Below are 21,450 nucleotides of genomic sequence, written 5' to 3'. Positions count from 1 at the left end.
TTCCTGTCCAGTTAGACCAAGCCATGCCCTGAGGTGTGGCAGAGGGAGGGTGGCTGAAAGCTGTGTGCACTGCTTTTAGCCCCGGCTCTCCCTGCGCTGGCTGCGTCTCCGTGACTGCTCTGACCTTGGGAGCTGCCTGTTGAAGATGGCAGAGCTTCCCTCAGCTTAGGTTCCTAAATGACTGTGTGTAACAGTCCTGTCCCCTTCCATCACCTAGTGAACTCTGTATGATGGAGACTTACTATTAACTAGTAGAGTTGGAAGGTTTATCTTTTACAGATAGAATAGTGTTCCCTTAGCACCTGCAGAGCTGTGACAGGCAGTTAAAACTCTGCCTTTGCCTTCATGTCTTGCTTGTACAGACCCTCGAGTTCTGCCAGGCTTGTGAGATTTGGGCCTTTGCAGTTTTCAAGGGGATGTGTGTATCCCTGCACTGGCAGCTGGCCTTCTAGACTCTTGGGAATATAGAGCTCTTACCCCTTGTCATCTGATTTTCCAGCTTTTCTTTTAAATTTTGTGATCAGCTTGTTGTTTACCCCAGCTTTGCTACCACCCAAGGAAGCTGTGATAATGAACAGGTGCCACTGATTGCTTCTGACAAAGATTCCAGGAGAAACACCATTCTCCGTGACTCAACTGTGGGTTGGGTCAAAGCCAGACAAACCCTACCTACTCAGGTGATTACAGCTCTCTGGGCGTGGAGTTTGGGGAGTCCCAGCCCTCATTTGTTCTCCTTAGTGTCTACCAGACCGCTGGTTTCCTCAGCTCTGTGAAGTTTGACTTGGGGGCAGGTTACTGGAAAAGGGACAAGTCAGACCACACAGGTCTCTCATAGCTAGATTTAGCCCCATTTCTTAAATAAACGCACCTGGGATTGTTGCAAGTCTGATTATTTTCCAGAGTTTTGAAAAAAATTCCTTTTGACACCTTTTGCTAATGTTCTCATTACAGTTATGGAGGAATGGGTTTACAGAGATTTTTACACTGCCATCTCTCCTTATTTATGATTTGTTTATCTTTGTTTGTAAATGTATTCAGTATAATGAATAACAAAATGTGTATATTTGGGAGGTGCTTTTATATTTAATTGCCTTTGTAGTGATTATGGTAGATATATATGTAAGAATATTATACTAAATGTGAAAATGGCTATAGGTAATTAACTTAAAAGACATATATTATGCACATCATGTTAGGAGATTAAATGTGAACAATATCCATCACTTTAAAGCTGGAAGATTATTAGAAAAGTCCATTTTTCAGAGCAAGAATCTGAAGGCTAGAATACAAATTCTTTGCTAAAGTTTTGGAAATTGTAATTCAGCCACTGTATAATTGTTATGGCATGACATAGTAAGATAGCGAGACAAATAGAATATTAGAACATTAGTTATAGTGTTATAGTGACAAATGATATAGTCTATTGTGCTGACTTCAGATAAATAGAATTGTATCCAAATGGATTATGTTCTAAAAATGTCTCCTTTTTCTCAGATTTTGCTTTGTATTGTATGTTGTAGGGACAGTTTCTTTCTGTAGGGTAATGATATTTAATTTTTGGAGGACATAGATCTTTTTGAGACTCTTAAGAATTATCACTTTGTTCCTGAAAAAAATGTACATAATATACATGTATGGTAATTTTTTTATTATTTTACATATTCCTAGCAGAGAAGGCAATGGCACCCCACTCCAGCACTCTTGCCTGGAAAATCCCACGGATGGAGGAGCCTGGAAGGCTGCAGTCCATGGGGTCGCTGAGGGTCGCACATGACTGAGCGACTTCACTTTCACTTCTCCCTTCCATGCATTGGAGAAGGAAATGGCAACCCACTCCAGTGTTCTTGCCTGGAGAATCCCAGGGATGGGGAAGCCTGGTGGGCTGCTGTCTATGGGGTCACACAGAGTCGGACACGACTGAAGTGACTTAGCAATAGCAATAGCACATATTCCTAGAAGATTATTAATGATCCAAGTTTAAGATCATGCTGTCATCTGTTTTAACCTGTGGTTATATTTCTCAGGTTTAGGACTTTTTATGTCAAGTTTTAATTGTTAAAATAGTTACTAATACTTATATGGAGATATTAACATGTCAGATTCCTGTTTCATGATATTTTTCTTCTCTTTATAAAATGACTGCATAGCTTCTAGCTATGTAAAATTTGTGTCATAATATTACTTTCAATCAAAGATTTATTTTTAGAAATTCTGTTTCTGTGACTTTATATAATTAAGTTTTTTAATTAAAGCGTAATTTTTAAAAGTACACATTCAGAATTTTTTGTGTATCTGCTAACACTATAAATATTACTTTATTATTTTTTAGTTTCAGCTCAGAAAGCCCTGATAATACATTGTCTATTATAATAAAAATCTTTAACACTAGGCAGTATAAAAGTCTTAAATCTGTGCAGCATGTTCAAGTTTGGACAATAGCCACTGGGCGTTTGTCAATACAGCTCAGCGAGTCTCTTGGTGGCATCATATTGACTGTGTATTAATACAGGGTATTCTATCGGGCCGTCAGTTGATTGTTTAGAATGTAAATGAAGCTGTTGATGGATCTGGTGACTGATGGCTTAAATTCCAATTAATCAATTGCTTCATCAGTTTCTTAATTCAGATCAAATATCTCCTGAATGCACACAATTCTTCTAGTGGTATTAAGAGAAATTAATGCTTTAGAACTAATTTTCATCAATCTCTTATAAATGCCAATATCTTTTTCACTTGTCTCCTAAGTGATGACATTATCGTTTAAGTGTTTGGGACATACCACAAGAGATCAGCTGTCACTTGTTAGTGGGCGAGGGGTAGGTAAATGACACTGTACTCCTCTGCATTCTCTGTGTGGTACTATTCATCTTGCCACAGCTTAAAAATTTCATGCAGAGTCATTAAGTCATATAAATGATTTAGAAATTAAGTTTAATGGCAAACGATCTGGTATTACATATGCAAAGTCAATGTCTATTTTTCTTTTGTTGGGCACATACCGTAGCCTGTCTCTTTCAGAGCCATTGCATGTGTGAGCTGTTGCAGGCAGGCTGCTAATATTACAGGGTAACTTATTAAAACTTATGACAGACTCGTGTGCCCTGTCTCTGAGGGTCCCATCAATTACTTGATCGCCAGCTCTCCTAGGCGACCCATACATGAGTTAATCTTCATTTGATGATCATTAAACCTGTCCTTTGCTGTCAACTCTTGTCAATTATACCAAATAAAATCAAGTATTCATAAGAAGTCAGTAATAGGATATAAGCAGACCAATTTAATAATTCATTTTTACTGAGCCTTAAGTGGCATCGGTTATAGCTAGTGCTTGCTGTTAAAAAATTACTAGACATAGTTCGTGTAAGACAAGTTGGCCATATTTACAGTTTTTCTGCAGTTCATTTTCTCTCTTTAAATCGTATCGTGTGAGCCTAGTAATGTTAACTGTTGTTGTTCAGCTGCCCAGTTGTGTCCAACTCTTTGTGACCCCATGGAATGTAGCATGCCTCCCTGTCCCTGTTAACTGTATTGGAAGATAAATGATATGTCAGTTTCCTCTATAATTTTAAGAATAGTGTAATTATTTAACATGAGGCATATCCTTTTACTTTGAAGAAGAGCATGTATATTGTTTCTAGTGTTTAGTAAGTTTACAGACATCTAGGTAAGGTATATAAACACAAAATATGTGAAATTTAAGAGGCTTTAGAGAGTCTTTCTTGTCTAATTTTATATGTTAGAAAGCAAACCTTTAGAGCAGAGCCATTGGCATCGATGTCTCAAAGTATGTGTCAGACAGAATCTAGAATCCACTCCCTTTCAAGTTGTTTTTGTACTTTATGAAGCACACACACAGATGTATAAACATGCATATATTTAAGAGGAAAAAAAGCAATCTTGAGAAAAAAGTTTAAGTGTAAAATAATATGTACTACAAATTTCCTTGAACTCCTTTTTAGTTAAAACCAGTTACTCTCCTTATTACAAATCTGTTGACAAATAATGCGTAACAAAATTTGTTTCCCTGTGAACTTTATTGGGAACAGACCTTGCTTAAGTCCATGCATGAGGGCAGTGCTGAAAACAATGGGGAGCTTGGTGGCCCGTAGTTCAGAGGACGAATCTGTGATGCACTCCAGCAAGGGACACAGCAGCCCTGCCAGAAACTTCCCTGCCAGACTCCGGGGGAAAGTCACCCAGTAGGGGGCCCACAGCCCCCCACCCGTCTGTGTGTGCAGACACTGGGCTACTCCATGCAGGAATAGTGGGAGTGGGACAGATTGGAAAAGCTTCTGGGAAACAGACAGGCTCACCCTTGTTGGCCCAGGGCCTGAGCACAGTCTCTAGATTCCCCGCTCTGTTCCCAGGGCAGTTCCTGCGAAGCTGACCTTCAAAACAGAATCACATGCACCCCCATCGGCCTAGACGTCAGTGCGTCTGTCCAGGGCTGTGGTCCCAGGCTCAGGCAGAGAACCTCCAAGCTGCTGGTCCCTGACCGACTATGGTGCCAAAGTAGGACTGTCCTGAATTGCGAGAGTTCCCCATGAGCCATACACATTCACTGATAAAGGGTGAAAAATCTGACCAACTAAGCACATTCAGGCACTATTTTTTTTTAAACCAGTAAGAGGTTTATGCAGAGCCTAGAAAGCAAGGAAATACTCTGAGCAAGGATATCAGAGGAGGGTACTGCGGGGGAGCAAGATTTCACAAAGTTATCAGCCAGGTCTTTAAAAATAAACCATTGACTAAACAGCCAGCATCCAAACTAAATCCCTGGTTTGTGTAATGTGGTTCAAGCTGTTAGATAAATCAGCTGTGACGAGGTCTGTGTTGGTGTACGGCACTGAGGTCTGGAATCTCATGGACCCGATGGTGGCGTGGAGCTGTGCTTCCTGGTAAGACCCTGGGGCAGTTCTCCTCTGAGCCTGCACAGGGCAGTCACCTGCCTCCTGTCTCTGGGACATCAGATGTTCTATGTGGGCCAGGACTGTCACTTAGTTGTGTTCAGACTCAAAAGTCATGTCTGACTCTTGGCGACCCTGTGGACTGCAGCATGCCAGGCTCCCCTGTCCTTCACTGACTAGTAGGTGCTCAGTAAATAGAAATAGCCTTCATTTTTGATGAGAAAGAAATGACACCCTATTATGAATACATATATAACTCTACATTTTTTGAGGGGCCAAGTCCAGAATAGTTTCTAACTGAAAATGTAGACTCCATAACTACTGCTTCTTTAATTTGGAGTTCTCTGTTAGTTCTCATCATAATCTTTGAAAGACCTACTCGGAGAGAGCCGGGCCAGAGAAGTGTGCTTGTGTTGAATCCCTCCGGTGTCCCTTACTGCTCTGCCTGCTACTTTGTCCCAGGCCTCATCCTTCCTGCCCTGGCCCACCATTGGTATCTTTTATTCTGGCCCTTTGGCCCTTGAGGTTCAAAATTTTCTAAGAAGACTTTTGCGGGGGGTGTTGGGGGGAGTCGCACTGCCTATCTTGTAGGATCTTAATTCCCCGGCCAGGGATTGAACCTGGGGCCTGTGGCAGTGAGAGCCCAGCATCCTAATCACTAGGCAACCAGAGAACCCCCGTGCCCAGAAGACTGGAACACTTGATATGTGTTACTGTGGGTCTTCTTTTCCTTAAGTGTATATCATAGTCATTTTCCAGCTGAATCCTCCTCCCTTAGGGCCTCTCACAGAAGTCCTCCACCCCATTTCTGGTATAAGGCTCTAAAAAGCCTGCTCCAAATGACTAAGTTTTATTTAAGAACTTTATGGCTGGGCTACTTGTATGGCCAGTGGCATGCATACTCTGATTCTCCCAGCACATTTTTTTTTCTTTAATTTTATTTGGTTGTTTATCTAATTATTAATAAGGTCAGTAGGAACTGTAGTACCTGGAATAATGCTTTCAGTATGGTGGTGTTCAGTGGATGCTGGATACACACCTAAGACCAGTGTGGTGTATCAACCTGTAATAATGTGAAGCAAGGCCAAGCCACATGGGTTAATTCAGAAGTTGACAGTGCTGCCTTTCTTTCCTAAGTTCTTAGTGAACATTTCTAGACATTTCCTATAAAATCTTCATTAGGTCTTCATTTATTTTTTAAAAGATGTTAGGAGGTATTTATTTCTAGATAGCATGCAAACCTTTAATTTAATGCTTCTGTTTTGCTGTAGTGATCACTATTGAAAGCTGACCTGGCATACGGCAGTCTCTTCCTCTGGATAAAAGGGAAAAGGCCATGAGATAACTTATTGATGAAATTAGCTACTGAAGTGGAGAGGACGTGTAGTCAGCCAATAGTTGTCATAGCTTGAGCTCTGTTAAAGGAGCATGTATGCAGTGAGCCGTTCACCAGAGCTGCACTGTGCTGAACTGTGCTGGTCAATAGTATAATTCTACATAAAATTGATGGATAGGAGCAAACACTGCTAGACAGGGGAAGGGGAGCTCAGAAATATAAATATGAAAAAAGTACAATGAAAAGTAATCTCCATTTTTGCAGGTGTTACAATATAAATTTAGATGTAGGTTACTATAGTGCAGTTTCAATTATTGGCAGTTTTCCTATCCTGCAGAGAACAAACGTATGTGTAACATTTTTGGTTTACATTTTCTATAATAATCTGAATATGTTTCTTAAAGGTTTTTAAAAACGTTGTACTTTGTTCTTAGGTTCACAGAACAGTGAGAAGGAGGTGCAGAGGTTTCCAGTATACTCCCTGCCCTCACACACGGGTAGCTTCCGTCATTATCAGCGTCCCCACCAGACGAGCCGTTTGTTACAATTGACAGACTCACACTGGCACATCACTGTCACCAAGCTTCCATCATTTGCATCGAGATTCCCTCTTGGTGTAGTACGTTCTGTGGGATTTGGCAAATGTGTAATGACGCCCATCCATCGTTGTATATAGTATCATAAAGAGTATTTTCTCCGACCTAAAATCTTCTGTGCTCTGCCTGTTTGCCTCTACCCCCACTCCATCCTGGGCAACCACTGATCTTTTCAGTGTTTCCGTAGTTTTTTCTTTTCCAGAATGTCATGTAATTGGAATCACATAGTATGCAGCCTTTTGAGATTGGTTTCTTTCACTGAGAAATAAACATTTAAAGTTCCTCCATATCTTTTCATGACTTGATAGCTCATTTCATTGTATTGCTGAATTATTCTCCATTATCCACATTTACCACAGTGATCCATTCACTCACCCAAGGACGTCTTGGTTGTTTCCAAGTTTTGGCAGTTGTGAATAAAGCTGGTATAAAATCTACATGCAGGATATCGTGGGACATAAGTTCCTCAGCTCTTTTGGATAAATGTCAGGGAGTGCAGTTGCTGGATTGTATGGTAAAATTATGTTTAGCTTTGTAAAAAACACCAAACCATCTTCCGAAGTGGCTGCACCATTTGCATTCCCAGCAACAATGAAAGAGAGTTCGTGTTGCTGTGAGTGCCCAGCATTTGGTGCTGCCGGTGTTAGAGTCTGGCCTTCTCATAGGTGTTGACTGGTGTCTCTTTGTTGTTTTCCCTTTTGTTTCCCTTTTGTGATGTGGAGCATCTTTTCATGTGCTTATTTGCCACCTCTATAACTTTCTAAAATAAAGTACTAATTCATAGTAAACCTTAATAGTCAAGAACACCAAACAGGAGGTAATCACCTAAACAGTTAACGCGCTCTGTCTTTTCAGCAAACTCATTTTGTGAGTCAAATAAGTAGACTTTTAAGGATTTTTGTTCATGGGAATCTCTAGATATATCATTTGTATATCACCACTGTACGATGAATTGTGGTTTTAAGGTACCCATAACTCAGGAGTTTTTCTTCTCTTATTCCAAGGTTCGTGTTTTATTCGAACTGATCAACTCGATGGTGAAACTGACTGGAAGCTGAAAGTGGCGGTGAGCTGCACACAGAGGCTGCCCGCTCTGGGGGTGAGCGTTGTTGTTGTTACTCCATCAGTTACTGTATGGTCATTTCTGTGCACTTACGTACCAGCTAACTTGATTAATACATTGATAATGTAAAGAATAATTTCACTACTAAATTCATCGAAAATTATGCCCACATAATTTCTGTGATATCTTAGCACACACCCTGTTTGAGGTGTGGTTTTGAATGTTCTGAGCTTGGCTCAGGTTTTCCTTCTTTTCTTTCCCTTTCCTTGTTATTTCTATTTTTAATCCTCTCATTTGAGTAATCTTTGAAATCGAGACTCCTGATGGGGGTTAGATGAGTCCGTTTTTGGTAACTGACTCCCAGAAGGCTGTTAAGGTGCTGCTTTGGGATAATTCAGGGGGGGCATCCCCAGCCCTGAACCCAGCCCATCCACTTCAGCTTTTCCCTCTGAGAGTGGAGAGTCCTCCCTGGGGAGGAGGAGGTACGGTGTCCCTGTGTCTGTCAGCTCGTGAGGAGGAGAAAGACACCTGCAGACTTCCGGCTGGGCCTCTGCTGCCTGGGGATGGACAGGATAGAGGACACCGTGCTTGTGGATTTCAGCGTGTTCCGTGGTCTCTGAAAGTCCATCTCACATGTGCTCAGAATCTCCGAAACTGCTACACATCTTTTTTTCTTTTTCTTTAAGCAAAATCACAGTTGTGGCCTTTTGGTGGTGTTGTGTGTTGTATGTGCTGTTTATTTGAATGAGAGCAGCTTTATCTTAACATGATTTGTTGATATTCATTGGAGAGTAAAGAAAGACTGAGATTGTCTTAAGAATGACCTTGAAGCCAAGCAGTTGCTGCAGGGAAGGGGGTTGAATCCTCTGGATTTGCTCACTGTCCTGAGATGGGCTGGCTTTGATGGAAGTAGGGACGGCTCATGGTTCACAGTTAATTCTGTGAATCACCGGGGACTTCCTCATTCTTGTATGTATTGCACTTTGGGGAAACTAAATCTGTGTGACATATGTCAGCCTTGGCAGTATTTTGATTCTTCAGGTGCTTTCCGTCAGCTATACTTTTGGTAGTGCCTGCGTTGAAATTCCTTCCTTCTTTAGAGTTTGTTGGGTTTCTTGGGTCTGTGGGCTCATGGTTTTCTTCTCTTTCCGTCCTCCTTTTCTGCCCAGACTCCTCTCCCTGGGACACGGGTGACAAGTGTGTTAGACTTGACGTTCCTGCCCATGTCGAGCTTCTGATGCTCACTTCCCAGGGAAGTCCCATGTTGGTCGGTTTTTAAATTCACCAATGTCTAGTTTTCTGTTAAAGACCTTGGAGAAGGAAACGGCAACCCACTCCAGTGTTCTTGCCTGGAGAATCCCAGGGATGGGAGGAGCCTGGTGGGCTGCCATCTATGGGTTCGCACAGAGTCGGACATGATTGAAGCGACTTAGCAGCAGCAGCAGTAGCAGCAGCAGCAACAAATTATTTTATTCCAAATACTGTATTTTTAATCTCTGGAACCAGGTTCCGTGTGGTCACCAGTTTTTGTTATTATTTAAGTCCTCTTCTCACCTAATGTGTTCATAGTTTCATTTAACTCTTTCAGCAGTTTGTGATACATATTTTTTGTTTGTTAATTCCATTGTCTCTGTTATTTCTGAGTATGTTTCTTTTTAAAGAATTTTTCTCCTTGTTACAGGTCACACTTTCCTGCTTCCTTGCATAGCTGATAACTTTTAATTGGGTGCTGAATAATGTAAATAACTATGTTTTTCTCTTACTTCGCAACCTACTGATCTTCATTGTCTTAGTTCCATAACTTGTGGATAAACTTGACCTTTCCAAGACTTGATCTTAAGCTTTGTTGGGGAGGCCTGGAGTCCCCTTTATCGTGATGCTAATGTAACCCCACCCCAGGGCCTGCTCCTCCTGGGGTAACCGTGGGCATCCCAGGCTGTTCTGAGGTACCTCTAACTCTGGCCGCTCAGACTGTGTCTCTCCCCAGCTCTGTGTCATCCCTGGGTCTGGGCAGGATGCTTCTGGTCACACTGTGCCAGCCATCACTTCCCTTGTCCTCCTCAGTCCAAGGCGGGAGCAGACTCAGGACCAGGCCTGCCGTGGCCCGTCCTTCCCTCCCCCTCCCTCTGTGCTGGCGCCTGCCAGCCCCCGCAGGTCCCTGGGCTCTACCCGCCGCTCTGCAGCCTGGCCCCGGGTGAGGCACCTCCCCTGGGCAGGAGGCTGGCCTCCCTGGGGCTCGCGGCTGCGTTCTCATCTCCCGAGGGTCCCAGTCCTGCGACTCTACCAGGTACCCTGTGTCCTGTGTCTGAAACAGCTGACTCACATGATTTGTTCATCTTGCAGTGGGAGGGCAAATCTCACACCAGTTGCAATGACACAGCTTGTAGAAGTTTGATTAATTCTTAGTGAGAAATATGTGTCTTGTGGGCTAACTGAGCTCCATGATATTAAAAAATTAAAAGGTGGTCCATCAAGCATAAAGTTTTAACAAGTCCAGAGCAATGGGCCTTTGCTATTGGAGGGTTTGCTTACTTCAGGAACATACCTGCCAGGAGGACGGGGCACACCCCAGCCATGTCTCCTCTGTCCTGGAAGGCACTTTATACCCTTGTTCTCAACCACACAGCTTCCTTCACAAACATGTGAGTGAAGCTGTGCACATTTTTCCTGTTAGGATAGGCGTTCAGCAGTATGTTTGGGGGTTATCCTTTTATGTTAGAAAATACGTGTCTCTGAAGGAGTTTTTTAGCTACATGGTATTTGGCAAATTATAACCTCTGGGACCAGCCTGGCATTGGTGAATGTGAAAGTTAATGTTTTGATATTTTATAGATAATAATAGAGTGCAGAAGTAGGTATAGTGCAGGGGTTTGATCCTTTGGCCAGAATGCTCTAGAAGACGACAGTGACAGCCCCGCTCATCTCCTGTACGTTAGTCAGTGGACCCGTCAGCCTCTTCAGTCTGCTGACTGCGAGAGTGGCATCCCATTTAAATATGCTTTTAATCTTTTTGTGAGGTTGAAGATTTCTTACCTAAGAAAGTAGACTTATTTTATTTTTTTGTAAGTGTCTGTTCATGTTGTCTACCCATTTTCCTATTGTATGTTTTTAAAGAGGTTTTTATATCTAGTTGGCTAATCATTTTTCGTTCTTCACTGTTTTAATCTGTTTTAAATATTTTTGTTTATAGTTTCTTTTGTCCATATAAAAGCTTCCTGTCCTTAAATAAGGTGACCTAACAGTAGTTTTAAAGTAGTCTCTAAAATGATTATTTATATAATGTGATAGAAGTGCTAATTATCATTACAGTGACTTTCAAACTGACTTGTACATCTTAAATTTACACAATGTTAGATGTCATATATTTCAATAAAAATATTTTTAAAAATAAATAATCACTGCCTTTATTTCTTTCTTAGACTGTTTCCACTCCATGGTTATAAAGATCAGATCAGATCAGTCGCTCAGTCGTGTCCGACTCTTTGTGACCCCATGAATCACAGCACGCCAGGCCTCCCTATCCATCACCAACTCCTGGAGTTCACTCAGACTCACATCCATCGAGTCAGTGATGCCATCCAGCCATCTCATCCTCCGTCGTCCCCTTCTCCTCCTGCCCCCAATCCCTCCCAGCATCAGAGTCTTTTCCAATGAGTCAACCCTTCGCATGAGGTGGCCAAAGTACTGGAGTTTCAGCTTTAGCATCATTCCTTCCAAAGAAATCCCAGGGCTGATCTCCTTCAGAATGGACTGGTTGGATCTCCTTGCAGTCCAAGGGACTCTCAAGAGTCTTCTCCAACACCACAGTTCAAAAGCATCAATTCTTCGGCGCTCAGCTTTCTTCCCAGTCCAACTCTCACATCCATACATGACCACAGGAAAAACCATAGCCTTCACTAGACGGACCTTTGTTGACAAAGTAATGTCTCTGCTTTTCAATATGCTATCTAGGTTGGTCATAATTTTCCTTCCAAGGAGTAAGCATCTTTTAATTTCATGGCTGCAGTCACCATCTGTAGTGATTTTGGAGCCCCCCAAAATAAAGTCAGCCACTGTTTCCACTGTTTCCCCATCTATTTCCCATGAAGTGGTGGGACCCGATGCCATGATCTTCGTTTTCTGAATATTGAGCTTTAAGCCAACTTTTTCACTCTCCACTTTCACTTTCATCAAGAGGCTTTTTAGTTCCTCTTCACTTTCTGCCACAAGGGTGGTGTCATTTGCATATCTGAGGTTATTGATATTTCTCCCGGCAATCTTGGTTATAAATGGTTACTTTAAAAAAAAGTCACTGCCTTGTCTTTATGCTTGGACTGTCCCACTCCATGGTTATAAATGGTTACTTTAAAAATAATTATGCTTTACACATGAACCCCCTAGTCCATCTAGCATTTGAACTGTGAGTAGGAAATCAAAAACAACTGCTGGCCAATTGCAGCCGTACCATTTGCTGACTTGCTCACTATTTTAGCACAATTTTAAGCTTGCCCTGGAAAGTTCTGTTTTAAAGCCTCAACTTCGGTGTCTGAGTATGCAGACTTCTCCAGACCTTTGCACATCTGTTCTCCCAGACTGTTTCCTGACTTTACACTTTATATCTTTTGCCATGCTGCTGCTGCTGCTGCTGCTAAGTCGCTTCAGTCGCGTCCGACTCTGTGCGACCCCATAGACAGCAGCCCACCAGGCTCCACCGTCCCTGGGATTCTCCAGGCAAGAACACTGGAGTGGGTTGCCATTTCCTTCTCCAATGCGTGAAAGTGAAAAGTGAAAGGGAAGTCACTCAGTCTCGACCCCATGGACTGCAGCCCACCAGGCAAGAGTACTGGAGTGGGTTGCCATTGCCTTCTCCAATCTTTTGCCATATTAATGTGTAAATGTTTTAAATTCTATGTAGGTAAATATTTATACATTTTCTTTTTTTGGATGTGGATTTTGTGTTGTGCCCAGAAGGCTGTTCTTCCACCCATGTTTGTTTATCATTTTAACCACTCTCAGTGTTTGTCAGCGGTAGTCTCAAAGTGAGAGGCTGGTCATTAGCATTTATTGTCTTGTAATTATTAAAATATTCCCTGCACATAGACCATAGGGAAGGAGGTTCAGTCCTGTTGCTAAATCTGTGTGGCTGAAAGATGGTTTTCTGAGAGAGGTTGAGTAGGTTTTTTCCACGACAGAGCCTGCAGCTGGGCCAGAGTCTTCTCTGCGCAATCCTCTCCACTCTGCAGCCTCACTTAGACCCCCAGCGTTTCTGTTGGCTTTGCTCTTCCTTTTCTTAGGTGTTGCACGAGAGAAGGCTGTGCTGTTGCGCTGTCACTGAAGACGCCCAGCTTTCAGTTCTCACTGCTTGTTAACAGGGTAGCCCGCCCGAGACAGCTGTGAAGCCCGTTGGCCTCAGCCTGTCCGCTGAGCCCTGGAGGCTTCCTGCTGCTGCTTCGCAGGCGCCCTTTGCCTCCTCTGTGTCCTGCCTTCCGTTCCCAGCACACATCCTCAGTAGTTTCCGCAGGGTTGCAGAGGGGAGATGCCACACGCCCCAGTGACTGCAGGACGTCTGTGTGCTGTTACGCTTGGGGTGGGCCCACCCCAGAGTGTTTGCCTCTGCATTGCCTTTCCAGGAGCTGGGAGGGGCTTGAGTGCTTGACACCTGGAAGCAGTTGCAGCAGAACATTGGTAGTAGAGTTAATTTGCTAGAGTGTTAAAAAAGAAGTGCAGTGTTAAGGCACTGTATCAGAATTTTTCTGAAAGAAAAGCCAAACAAGCAAGGATGTATGTGTTACATAGATTCCAGGAGCATGGGTCAGCCGTGACAGAGGCTGTGTGCAGAGGGGCCTGCAGAGTGCTGGTAGAAATGTCCATACGTTGATCCTGTTGGTGTCACAGGTGTGTATTTGTATTAAGATGCAGAACATTGTACACTGTAAGCATGTATAATTTATTGCTTGTTAAGTTATGTCTTAAGAAAATGTTTAGAATCCTACCGTGTTGCCTGTACTTTTGAATATTCCCTTGGCTGTGATCACGGGAAGTACTTTCTATCACATTCAGTATTATAAGGATATTTTCTTCATTTTTATTAGTGACAGATGTATGAATTACAAAATACTTAGAAAGCTAGAGTATACAGTTCATACAGTGCTACTTTTAAAATTTTATGGTTGATGCACTTTGATAGTATTTGGGTGAGGTAACTGGAAAATGAAAGTGTTTTAAGTTTTGATAAGTTTAGCTGAATTTGTGATTCAACCATCAATTTAAATTTGTAACTTCATATACTTTGGCATATTAGATATAGACTTTTTTTCATAGGAAGGAAAGCTCTAATTTCATTTTGGACATAGGCAAAGCAGTTTGGTTTTTCATCTGATAGCTTACACTGCCCATAACTGTCACTCATTTGACTTTTCTGATGTAAAAGATCCGGGGAGTGTGCAATGTCATTTGCTGTTTGTTGCATCGATGTTGGAGCGTTGTGTCCATGGTGACACCAGGAATGGGTGAACCTGTGTTTAAGCCCTTCCTGAAAAACTAAGGACACCCCCAGGAACAGGCTTCCTAGTTCCATTGTGTCCAGAGCACCTAATGTGATCAAAGAATTGAAACTGAGTCAGAGCGGCGTTGCCGGCTGATCCCACCCTGTGATGGAAGGTCTGGCTTCTCACCGCCGTGCAGGCAGGGCTCGGAAACATGTGGGAAGCACGTTCCCGGCTTCTGTGATCAGGCAAATTTATTAACAACAATGAGGTCACAGCAATTTTCAATAAATCATGACTCGCTGATTTATTTCAAAAGATCCATATAGCAGTAAACAATACCATTTACATTTAATTAGTTTTATTGAACGAAAGGCAATTTTATTTGTAATGAACCACATGTTATGATTAAGGATGTATTTTAATGACCTTTAAGTAATGCGAACAAATGTTGCCCTTGACCTAATAGCAGAGGCTTTCCTACATTATTGAAAACTTCAGAATGATTTTTAAATTATCATGAAAAGCTTCGAATGACATTCTCATTATTGTGCCATTATTCAGTCATTTGATGTCTAATATACTAGATGAAATGCACTCCTCTCAGTGTTCTTGTGCATTCAGAAATATGGGGGCTGTTGCTAGGCAGTTCTTTATTTTCATGTATCAAAAGATACTCTGTTATATGAAAATGTCACTTTTTAAAAATTACCGTGACAGTGTAGTGCTTAAATTTTTAAATGATGGATGTGCTCAGTTACTCAGTCGTGTCCGACTCTGTGCAACCCCCACAGACTGAAACCCTCCAGGCTCCTCTGTCCATGAAATTTTCCAGGCAAGAATAATGGAATGGGTTGTCATTTCCTACTCCAGGAGACCTTTCCATCCCAAGGATCGAACTCACATCTCCTGTGTCTCCTGCATTGACAGCCAGATTCTTTATCACTGAGCCACCTGGGAAGCCCCTTGGATGATGAGTGATCCTCAAATTTCCTCAGACTTGCTGGGAAAGATTGAGGGCAGGAGGAGAAGGGAACAACAGAGGATGAGATGGTTGGATGGCATCACCAACTCAGTGGACTTGAATTTGAGCAGACTCCAGGAGATAGTGAAGAACAGAGAAGCCTGGTGTGCTGTAGTTCATGGGGTCGCAAGAATCAGACATGACTTAGCGACTGAACAGCAACAACAAAAAGACTGAAGTATGCATTTAACTAAAAATGATTGTGAAAAGTTAAAGTTGTATCATTTCCACATTAAATTAAGAACCTTGTAATTATACAGATCCATTTATCACACTCATTTTTGATGCTAAAGCACACTGCACAGTTTTTGTGTGCACATACTTTTGTATGTATTTGTAGATGTTCTATATGTAGTATGTCTACATATACCATAAACTGTTCTGATATTTTATCTGTATTTTAAAGAAATAAAGTTAAAAGCCAAGATTTTTATTTTTCTTCTGTATTAACCATTTTTGTTCCTCACCGTTCATTCCTAAAGACCTGAGTTTCTACTGAATATTGTTTCCCGTCAACCTAGAGAACTTCTGTTAGCATTTCTTGTAGTTTATGTCTGCTAGCAGTGAATTCATATTTTATTTTATCTCAAAATATTGTAGTGTCACCTGTTTCGTGAAGGAGATTTTTGCTGAATATTGAATTCAGAGTTGACTAGTTCCCCCGCCCGCCACAGTACTCTAAGTATTTTGTTCCATTATGTTCTGCTTTCATTATTTGTGATGAAAAATCAGTCATTATTTTGACAGGTTTTTTCCCTGTATAGACTGTGTCATTTTTCTCTAGGTATTTTTGAGATTTTTCTTTATATTTGGTTTCTTCTTTAGCTGTGACTTTGTGCCAGGTTTTACTCCCCTGGTGGGGGGTTTGCTGAGCCTCCTCTGTCTGCACACATGTGGCTGTCAGCCAGTCTGGCATGGTTTTGGCCTCTTGTTTCTCAGAAAGCTTTTCCTGCTCTTTCTGCTGTGCACTCTTCCAGGCCCTCACCTGCTGTGCTCAGGGACGCTGCAGCCACACTCGCTGTCGCAGTCTCGTCTCTGTGCGTTCTTCAGAGTCGCCGTCTCTTGACCTGTCTTCAGGTTCACCGACTCTGTTCTCAGTTAAGCCTATCTAATGAGTGAATTTATTTCAACTGTGTTTTTTTTTAATTCTAGAATTTCCAGTTGGTCCTTTTTTGTAAATATGTTTTCTTTTTCTCCTGTGGTTTCCTATTTGTTTATTCTTTAAGAGAATGTTTTCCTTTAAAGACTTGAAATGTCCTAGTAACTGCTATCGGAGAAGGCAATGGCAACCCACTCCAGTATTCTTGCCTGGAAAATCCCATGGACGGAGAGGTCTGGTAGGCTGCAGTCCATGGGGTCGCTAGGAGTCGGACACGACCGAGCGACTTCACTTTCACTTTTCACTTTCATGCATTGGAGAAGGAAATGGCAACCCACTCCAGTGTTCTTGCCTGGAGAATCCCAGGGATGGAGAGCCTGGTGGGCTGCCGTCTATGGGGTCGCACAGAGTCTGATACGACTGAAGCGACTTAGCAGCAGTAGCAGCAATAGCTGCTATGAAATTCTCATCTGGTCTCATTCTGAAGTCTGGTCATGTCAGAATTAGTCTTCATTGATTAGATTCTCCTTGAATATGGATCTTGTATTCTCATTTCTTCCTGTGTCTGGACATTAGGATTGTATCTTCAACATACTGATACCTTGTAGAGACTCTGGATTCTATAATGTTCTGAAGAGTATTGAGTTTCTTGTTTAGTTTGGTTTGAACTGGTGTTGACTGGACTGAAATCAGACCCCCACCTCGTCTTCCCTGCAGTGGAGAGCCATGGGGGTCTTTTGCTCCTTTCTTCTGGCTGAGCTGGAACCTGCCTGCACGAGGGGCTCGGGACTCAGGCCGGGAGCGTGAGGCTCGCGTCGCCCAGCCTCCTGGACCTGCCCTCTGGGGCTTCACCTCCTCTGTGGAGCTTCAGCATCTGTGATCTGACCTTTGTTCTTCACGCCTGGAAATCTGCGGTTTTCTGAGTGTTAGCAGCCATGAGGCAAAACAAAATAGAAAATAAAAGCAAAACTTACAAAAATGACAGACTGTGTTGAGGGATCCTCCAGATCCCCCCAGTTTTGATGCTTTTCTCAGAGGACCCCCAGGGCTCAGCATGTGCGCCTCATTGCCTTGGTCGCTACCATGAAAGGGCCCAGAGTAGTGAGCACAGAGAACAGGCACGGGGTGGCTTTGCAGGAAGACAAGTCGTGTTCAGGAACTGGTCAGGAGGCACTCTGAATCTTCAGACTTTTCAGATAGCATTCCATAGCTCCAGCCCTTCCATCCTGCCCATTTATCTCAGGCACGGTCCAGGACAGGTCATCCCCTTTGGGGACAGTGGCTTCAGTGATTAGACAGCTGCAGGAGGTGTGTGTACAGGAGGAGTCTTGGGAAGTGGGTCAGGCTCACAGTCAAGCTCTTGGTCCGTGGGGTTAGCTCCAGGTACTCCCGACTGCTTCTGACACAGCCTGCCGTGAGGTATAGCAGTCGTCCTTTAGAAGCAAGAGATCCCCACACCGCTCTTGAGCTTCAAAGTGGTTTCTTTGGGTTCTCTTGCATCACAATTCATAGTACTGGCACACAACATATAAGAAAATCACCTCTTTTGGTAAATGATATATGAAAAATATTAGATGGTAATTGAGAACTTTCCAAGTAATTTTGTTTAATTATCATGTAATTAATTCAGATATTCTGTATTCCAGGACCTTTTTTCTATCAACGCTTATGTTTATGCTCAGAAGCCACAACTGGATATTCATAGTTTTGAAGGCACATTTACGAGGGTAAGTTAAATCTTTGTTAAATGCAAGTATATTCATTGTGTACGTTAAAAACATTATAGCAAACCTTTATTGAAAGTGTAATTAAATCAAGAATTAATTCAAACAAGCTCTGAACTAAAAAGTGAAGACCTGGAGAATGTTTCAGGTTCTTAAATTTTCCTACGTCAGATATTTCTTTGAGATACATTAAGTACAGTTTTTCTGTTTTTAGCATATTTACTCTTAATAAGATCCTTCTCCCTTAAAATATTATGAGTCAGTAAAATGAAGTAATTCAGCTATTCCAGTTTTTATTTTGGACAGGATGATATCCGCATCATTTCTTAATTTTTACTGACTGGTTGGATGGATGTGTATGTGTAAGTCCACATCCATTTTCTTACGTGCATGCATGTATTTCATTCTGCATTCTTTTCACTGGTGTTTTGGTGTAGCTTAAAGTCCCTTCTTCCCTCAGTTATTGTTAGGATTTGGTAACTTTTGGATTTAGCACCTTATACTGATGCTACGAATGATTTATAATACTTAAGGGATTTTAGTATTTACAATTGTAGTTTATTTTTACTTCCTGCAATTATTTTTAAAGATTTCTGGTAGTACAACCATCTTTGTCTCACTCTTGGTCACATACAAGGGTTGGTGAACCGTTGTCATCACTTGAAGAAGCATGAAATGGCAACCCACTCCAGTGATCTTGCCAGAAAACCCCACAGACGGAGGAGACTGGTGTCCATGGGGTCGCAAAGAGTCGGACACAACTGAGTGACTTCACATTCACTTTCTTTCTCTCTTTCTTACTAACGGCATATTGCGTGTTGGGTAATGAGCAGTGTGGGGATGTAGACATGAGGAGGAGGAGATGGGCATGACTCTATGACTTCATTTCCGCAAGTACTGCCGTAAAAGTAGCCGCAGTTTATTCATGGCCTCACAGCCTCTCCAGAGTGCCCAGGCCAATGGTAAGAGCAGACAGCATCACCTGTTGCTAATATGCACAGCGTAAATGTGGGCGAGTTCTGAAGACTGCATTTTCCTGTGAGTGGGGAAGAGGTCCAGATGCACTGATAGTGTCAGAGCCCAGACCCTGATTCTATCTTTTTGTTAACTTGTGTGAATTACTGCAGGCTCTTATCAGTACTGTTCATTGCCTTCATTTGATGTTCCTAGCAAAGTTTTTTTACTCATTATTATTATTTCACTCATTATTCACTCATAATTATTTCAAACATGAGTTTTAGATTATTTCAGATGGAAAAATCTTTGCTTTTGTGTGCATTTTTCAAAAAGGAAAGAAAAAAGCCATGTTAAGTGTCACTTGTTTTGTAGCTGGAGCTTAGTTGACCAGAATAACAACTGAACATTTTAAAAAGTGGTATCTGCTTATATTCCTTTTTTATAGTGACCCATTGGTCAATACAAAGGAGATAATATGTTTCTTTGGACTCAGCCTAATTTAATAAGAATCAGAGATTGATTAAGGTGTCCTGTGGCAATAGACATTGTATATGTCACTGCCCATGCAGAGTTTAAGGCACACATGCATGCTGTGATTACTATCCATTCCCTTGAAACAATGTCAGGGTTACATAAATTATGTGCTATATGGCATTTTGTGTTATATAAGTGATTCATGTTATTATTATTGATATCATTAATTTTGCTTATTGTTAAAGACATAGCTATTCTGTCTGTACTTTGGAGTTTAAAACTGTAGCCAGTTTTGAAATATTAACAGCATCTGTGGTCCTTTAACATCACATTCCCACTTAATCTTTTTATGCTGCATTTTCTACTGTAATTTCCTTTGTAAACCATAGCACACTTACCATTGTTCATGTCTTTTTCAATCAAAATACTCTCCTTTTAAGAAGCATATCCCTATTGTTTGTTAAATAGGGTGCACTATTGAGAAAACAGCTTGAAATTGTAACATTTTGCACTCTCCCCCTCAAGGCAAATTTTATCTTTTCAAACTATATAACATTAAGAGGAAGGAAATCCAGAGAGAAAGTTATTTAGAGATAATTTCTTTCCCATCATCCCAGTCTGTCTTCTATACTATATGAGATTGGTAAAGAACTATCGTTTACAGTAATTGTCTCGATATTAGAAAAATGTTTAATGTTTAAAGTCCATCATTGTTGTTACAGAATTGAAAGCAAACTTCATAGGCACTGTGTATTCTTCAGCACATAATGGTGTTAGAAACTGACAAAAGCACTCACGTGATTAAAGAGTTCTAGAAAAGTAATGGGAGAACCAACTTAAATTTTAAAGCTAAATTGTATAGAATTGCAGTTCAGAAAGCTTTATAACAGTGTTACATTTTCTTATGCCCTTGTCTGTCTTGGAGTTTCACACAGTGGGAATACTAGACTCAAAGATATGCATGCAGTACTGGCTTTTAACTTTCCATATCAGGGGACCGCAGGGAGAGTTTCCATATCAGGGGACCGCAGGGAGAGTTTCCATATCAGGGGACCGCAGGGAGAGTTTCCATATCAGGGAGCCACAGGGAGAGTTTGAAGCTAATACAGTTGTACCCTTTTGTACTTTTGTGGTCAGTTGATGGCCAGCTGTGGGCAGGTGATCTTAAGAAGTTACTAAAAGAAATGGGTGGCTTAGAGTAACAGCATGCTGCTGCCACATCATTAGTTCCATCACAAGGATTAGAAACCAGAGGAAGAGGTTCATGTTTATCTCGTCTTAGATTATTCTCTTACTGGACAGATGTGACTGACTGTTCCATGCTAGGAGTTCACAACATCAAAATCAGTGCCATAGTTAATGTTGCTCACAGTCTGAAGGGAAACTAAATATGGAAGTTGCTAGATGCAGTAAAAATAATTCAGAATTCACACTGGAGAGTAATTTTATATATTTGTCTTATGCCTTACATGATAACTGTGTGAATCAGCAATCGGCAGGCTATGTCCTAGTCCGCACTTACTTTGCCGGGCCATGGCTAAAGCGCCTGCACCAGCCTACAGGTAAAGGATGCACCATGTAGACTGTGTAGGAGGAGGCAGGAGGGTATTGCTCTTTTTCTGACGCTCCTTCAGTGTTTATCAGTGTTAAGATTCTAAGACCATCTCTGTGAATGAATCAGAAGTTGATCATTTCAGTTCAGTCAAAAATTTAAGTACGAAATAGTTATTGTGTGAAGGCCACCTCCTCTCTTTCAAGAGTTGATACTAGAAGTTTTTTTGTAAGCTCTAGGATTTTCTGCATATA

General features: G+C 41.7%; 1 protein-coding gene across 1 annotated transcript in view; it reads left to right on the top strand.

Annotated features, from left to right (window-relative positions):
• Positions 1-21,450, top strand: part of ATP9B (ATPase phospholipid transporting 9B (putative)) — a 151,780-nt gene that overhangs the window by 48,333 nt on the left and 81,997 nt on the right. The window contains exons 8-9 of the mRNA XM_055559422.1: positions 7,844-7,938; positions 18,136-18,216. Of these exons, the coding sequence (XP_055415397.1) occupies positions 7,844-7,938; positions 18,136-18,216 (176 nt within the window). The remainder of the gene's footprint in view (positions 1-7,843; positions 7,939-18,135; positions 18,217-21,450) is intronic.

Source organism: Bubalus kerabau, chromosome 21 (genome assembly GCF_029407905.1).
Source record: "Bubalus kerabau isolate K-KA32 ecotype Philippines breed swamp buffalo chromosome 21, PCC_UOA_SB_1v2, whole genome shotgun sequence".
In the NCBI taxonomy this organism is placed as follows: domain Eukaryota; kingdom Metazoa; phylum Chordata; class Mammalia; order Artiodactyla; family Bovidae; genus Bubalus; species Bubalus kerabau.
This window is presented reverse-complemented; position numbering and strand designations above follow the sequence as displayed.